Source organism: Pinus tabuliformis, chromosome 4_2 (assembly GCF_031772625.1).
Source record: "Pinus tabuliformis cultivar Carrire ecotype Pingquan chromosome 4_2, CPIR1, whole genome shotgun sequence".
In the NCBI taxonomy this organism is placed as follows: Eukaryota; Viridiplantae; Streptophyta; class Pinopsida; order Pinales; family Pinaceae; genus Pinus; species Pinus tabuliformis.
Genome location: NC_142304.1, coordinates 290,302,789 through 290,308,384, shown reverse-complemented (window position 1 = coordinate 290,308,384; position 5,596 = coordinate 290,302,789). Strand labels below are relative to the sequence as shown.

Sequence of the window (5,596 nt, the reverse complement as noted above, 5' to 3'; positions counted from 1 at the left end):
TATTGTGTGAGAGAAGCCACAGAAATGTAGAAACCTTTGGCCATATGGGCGGGTTCCATATATTGTCCCATAATTTGTCTTTGATTACTCTGTTTCTGATAAGAATTTTATAGGCTTCCTTGGTAGTGAAGGTACCCTTTTCCTCATATCCCCATCTTAGAGTGTCCATGCCTTCCAACTTTAGAATTTTTCGTTTTTGAAGTTCTGAGGAAAGAGCAAGTTGAATTTGCTCCGAGCTGTGAGGTAGGATATGACTAGCTTCTTTCCACTCTCTGTGCTCTTGGCCAGTGTGAGGTCTCCAAAAGTGACTAACCTTATCATGCTGGTTTGTGTCTCGATCTGAGATTCCCTGAATGATATCTTTGAGTTTTGGAAGTTGTTGCCATGAGTCCTCCTAGAAACTTGCTGTAAGTCCATCTTTCACCTCCCAAAAACTGTGCTTTTGAATTATTTCTCGATGTTGAATGGCTGAGTTCCAGATGACCGAACCCTTACTGACTTCAGACATTCTAATTCGCTCCTCTAAGGGTAAGTTTCTAGCATATTTCACTGTCCATAAAGAAGCCCAAGGCGTACTGGGATTTGAAAGCCACTTCCACCAGATTTTAGCCCCCATTGTCATGTTGTTGTGCTCTGGGTCTCTTAGTCCAATGCCACCTGCTTTTTTAGGAAGACAAGATTTCTCCCATTTGACAAGTGCCCACTTGCGATTTGGCCCCGAACTTCCCCATAGAAAGTTACGCTGCAACTATTTGATAGCTTTGAGCACCCACTTTGGTGCCGCCAAAATGGAGAATAGGTAAAGAGGCATAGACTGTAGAACTGCTTTAATTAGCACTATTCTGCTAGCCATATTAAGAGCTCTGTGAGTCCAAAGGAATAACCTAGCTTCCAGTTTTTCTAACAGGCTGTTCCAAGAGGAGTGCTTGAGAGCCGAGGCAATTAGAGGGGCTCCCAGATATTTAGAAGGGAGGGAAGCTATGGTGAAGCCTAGAATGCGGGCTATAGCTCTTTGGGTAGTGGGAGGTGTATTGAAAAAGAAAATCTGAGATTTGACTTTGTTGATGAGGGCTCCTGAGGCATTCGAGAAGTTTTCAAGAATAGAATTAAAATAACTAGATTCTTGAACAGAGGGATGACCGAATAACATGTTGTCATCTACGAATTGCTGGTGCGAGAAAGCAGGGGCTTGGTGGAGAGCTAGGCCCTTGAGATTATTGGAATGGATAGCTGATTTAATGTTGCGACCTAGGCCTTCAGCTAAGATGACAAACAAAAAAGGCGAAAGTGGATCCCCTTGTCTAATCCCCCTAGAAGGGCGGAAGGTGGGCGACGGTATTCCATTAATGAGAATGGAGAAGAACGACGAGGAAATAAGATTGTTGATCCATCTGATCCAGGAGGGGGAAAAACCAAAGGCTTTGAGGATTTTTTGCATATATTCCCAACTGATACTATCAAAGGCCTTAGATAAATCAATTTTGAGCATCATACCTGGTTTTTTTTATTGCTTAAGAGAGTGGATTATTTCATGGGTTAAAATGATCCCATCCATGATCTGTCTTCCTTCTACATAACCAGATTGTTCCGGAGATATGATGAGGGGAAGCATGGTCTTCAATCTCGAAGCTATGACCTTGGAGACAATCTTGTATATGATGTTGCACAAAGCTATTGGTCTGTACTTATCTGGGGTATTGGATTCCTCTGCTTTGGGGATTAATGCAATGAATGTTGCATTCAGACCTGGATACATCCATCTTAGAGTTCACGATTCTTCCACTACCTGCCAAACTTCCCATTTGATTAGATCCCAAAAGTGCTGAAAGAAGTTTGAAGTAAATCCGTCTGGTCCTGGCGCTTTCCCTGCTTTTAGTTGATTCACCGCAGTCTCAACCTCCTGTAGACTTATAGGCTTGAGAAGAAGAGTGTTGTGATCATCCGTAATTAATCTGGGTATATGTCTGATAATTTTATCAATGGCCTCTGTTCTGTTTATGTTGGGTTCTTGATTCATCTTCTTGAAGTAGTTGAGGAATTCCTGTTCTATTCCTTCGTGGGTTTCTATTTTGGTGCCTTGCTCATTATTGACATAAGAGATTTGATTGATCATTCTTCTTTGGACTGTGGTTTTGTGAAAGAATTTTGTATTCTTTTCACCCTCCTTCAACCATCTAACTCTCGATTTTTGCCTCCAGAGAGTTTCCTCCTGTAGGTCTCTTTCAAGGATTTTGTTTTCTGTAGCCTGCTCTTTCTGGGCTAGCTCTTCAGAACATCCTTCAGAGATCATTCTTTGCTGTATGTCTTTCATTTCTTGAATGAGGATTTCCTTCGCTTTGAAAATGTTGCCGAAAATGGATTTATTCCAGCGTTTTATCTCCTCTTTGAGGTGCTTCAGCTTCCTTTGGAATATTGACATTTTTGTTCCATCCATTGGATTGAAATTTTGCCAAGTTGTCCTGATAAATTCATGGAAGTCCGGATGAGTCAACCAAAAAGCCTCAAACCAAAAGGGTCGTCTTATGTTGCTACCAGGCCGATTCCAGTGAAGGGCTATGGGCCAGTGATCAGAACCTGAAAAAGGAAGGATGGAGGCTGTAAATTCTCCCCCTATATGCACTGCATTATTAGAGATCAAAAAGCGATCAAGACGCGAAGCTATTTGCATTGGAACTGCCCTTTTGTTGTTCCAGGTGTAGAGGCCATTGTTTGTGGGAAGGTCTATCAACCAATTGTTTTGAATGAAGTCTTTTAATATGGAGCCATCCCTATTTATTCTGCAGCGTCCTCCCTTTTTTTCCTCCATTGATGCAATCATATTGTAGTCTCCACCTAAAACCCATAGCGGGTATTTCCTCTCTGCATTAAGCTGCGTTAAAGCTTCCAGGATCTCAACCTTATGCTGGGTTTCTTGAGGAAAATACACATTTGTTATGTGTCCATAGATATTGGTTCCAATTATATGAAAGATAGCTTGAATGAAATTTTTGTTTGCATGTATGTTAACTAGTTGTATCATCCTTGCATCCCAGAGCACTGCAAGTCCTCCTGAGGCTCCCTGAGCATCAACAGCTGTGACTAACCCATCTGGCCAGGCCTTTGCTGCTATCTTTTCCAAGACTGTCAAAGTACATTTTGTCTCTTGCAAAAATAGTATTGTTGGTTTTTCCTCCATTAACATATTTTTTAAAAGTCTTCCTTTCCTTGGGCAATTAAGCCCTCTAATATTCCATGATATCAACTTCATTGGGAAGGTTTGGGGTTGGTGTTGAAATACTTGGATAACTTGGCATATCTGCCCGAATCTACCAATACTTCTCCAATCTTGATGGTTCTCTCTAAAGCAGTTTTCCTTCCTCTTTTTTTGCTGTCTTTGGTGATGAATTTCCCATCCCATTGACTGCCGATTTGAACCCCTAGTGAGTATTTTTTTTGAGCTTTGTTGAGGACTGCCATTAGATTGTCCACTTGTCTTTCAGGTATTTTGTCAAAATTACCTGTTTTGCATGCTTGTTCTAGGCCCAGTATGTCTAGCTCGCCGATGTCTATTGATTCCGTATCCTCCTCCATGATTTGAGGTTCGTGATGACTTCCCTCTCCTTCCTTCTCTTTTCCTGTACTGGGGTCTGTGCCATCTATCTCCATTTCAGGGAGGCTCCAGGTTTTTGAAGCGGTCTTGATCTTATAACCTTCTTGTTCAACATCCTTATCCCCCTCTTTCGAATGAGATCCTTCAGTCTTTTCCTGGTTAGATCCTTTTTTATTGGAGGTTAGATTTTCCTGATCCTGCAAATCTTCAGTGGCTAGAGCTGCAAAGCTGTTGCTGGTAGAGGGTTTTGATTGATCCCCTGGGGTTATCTTAGTAGGTGCTACTGATTTTTTGTTTCCTCTTCTACGATTTGTCACCTTAGTGAAGCCATCTGATGCTAGATTTTCCTGGTTCGCTTGAACCGAGGGTTTACTGTTTAGAGGGAAATCTCTGTAAAGGTGTCCTAGGTCATGACATTTCCTGCACCTAAAGGGTACATGCTCATAATAAATTAACTGGATCCATTCGACATCTTCATGAAAGAGACTTACCGTATCAGGCAGAGGTTGTTTCAGGTCCATATATACGCAGATACGTGCGTATGAGGTATATCTCTGCGTCTTTGTGTCTTCTGCTACCTTGACGAAGTCGCCCAGAACTTTACCGATAGCTTTTAGAGACTCCTCTTCCCAATATTCCCATGGCAACGAGTACAACCTGATCCAGACCGGTGCCCAACTTAGATCTTCCTTATCAGGGTTGAATCTTTCAATCCATTCTCTTAGGAATAGCTCAGCAGAGTTAAAGAAGTACGGCCCTCCTTCAAAAACTCTGTTTCTGCCTTCCAAGCAGTTGAATACTGCGGTGAAAAACCCTTTCGGCCCTAGATGCAAGGTGATGTGGCCTTTTGGATGCCATTTAACATTAATCCAGGCTCTCAACGCTTTCTCATTTAGCCATATTCCAATAAATTTTCCTATGAGAGCATGATCTCTCATATATTGAATTCTGGCATTGATTCGATGACTGGGTAGCTCCACTTTTGGCCTACACGTAGCTACAGGCTTGCATGTGGACGAACTTACTTTCGGCCTGTCTTGCTATGCTTGGTCAGTCTGCTTCTGCTGAGTTTTGTCTATACCTCCATCATTGTGCTCCTGTTCCCTTTCAGAACCCGCTGAATGCCCTTGCTGATTGTCGTTTGTTGGAGGAGGCGCCCCTCCTTCCCCCTGATGGGGGTTCATCGTACCCACCTGCCAAGACCTACGGGCTTAGGTGTGCTTCTCTGCCGCTTTCGGATCTGATGGCCTCTGTGTGCAGGTCCTGCCATTGCAGGTTAGTGCAAAAACCCTAATGTCGTGTCACCGAGCTCGCTCTCTCAAACCCATGTCTTTACATCATTATATATAATTATTAATTCTAATTACTACTCTAGGTGGTGGAATTCACTCCATAGAAGTCAAATGGGCTAGATACAATGCATATTTACTTGCTATGCAGAAAAATAGGAACTGTTATATCAAGACTAATACAATTTAGAAACATCAACCAAGTTGGAATATTTTTTTAACAACTCAAACTACATGACTTTAAACTTATTGACACTTATCCAACAACCAAAATTACTTCTAGAAGTTCCAAAATTCAAAATTTTCCAAAATAAAATTGACTGATATGTTTGCGCAATAGAGGGCATAAGTCTTCAAACTCGGCATGGTTGCAGATTGTTCTAGACAAAAATGAGCAGATGGATGTGCTTGAGATGATGGTTTGTTGGTGTATAATCTTTGAAATACTCTTATCACCTTTTTCATACCTGCCAACATACTGATCCTAACTTGCATATCAGTATTTGGGCTTTGATCTTGTTTGAGCCTTCCCTGCTTCAAATCGATTGAACATGACGATCTACTAGCTGCATTCACCTTGCAACGTTCTGAGCATACTTCAAGCCTTTCAAAACTTCCAAACCTTCATCAAAACATGACATCATGGAACTACATAACAGGTTACACAAGTTTAAACTTAAGCAAAATAGAGCAAAACAGAGCATATAACCAAAACTTC

The 5,596-nt window shown here is 41.7% G+C and overlaps 1 protein-coding gene across 1 annotated transcript; it reads right to left on the bottom strand.

Annotated features, from left to right (window-relative positions):
- Window positions 1–1,768: 1,768 nt before the first annotated feature.
- On the bottom strand, window positions 1,769–4,773 carry LOC149169134 (uncharacterized). Its single transcript, XM_089425092.1, has 3 exons — window positions 4,671–4,773; window positions 3,498–4,505; window positions 1,769–3,120 (listed from the first exon to the last, which is right to left on the bottom strand). Exons 1-3 carry the CDS (start codon window positions 4,771–4,773, stop codon window positions 1,769–1,771), a joined length of 2,463 nt encoding a protein of 820 aa, XP_089281218.1.
- Window positions 4,774–5,596: the final 823 nt, after the last annotated feature.

Coding starts and splice junctions, on each gene's coding strand:
- LOC149169134 (XM_089425092.1), bottom strand. CDS start 4,773: ATGAACCCCCATCAGGGGGAAGGAGGGGCGCCTCCTCCAACAAACGAC. Junction 4,506..4,670: donor ACAGGAGCACAATGATGGAG/GTATAGACAAAA, acceptor ATGCTCTCATAG/GAAAATTTATTGGAATATGG. Junction 3,121..3,497: donor AGAACAAGCATGCAAAACAG/GTAATTTTGACA, acceptor GTACTTTGACAG/TCTTGGAAAAGATAGCAGCA.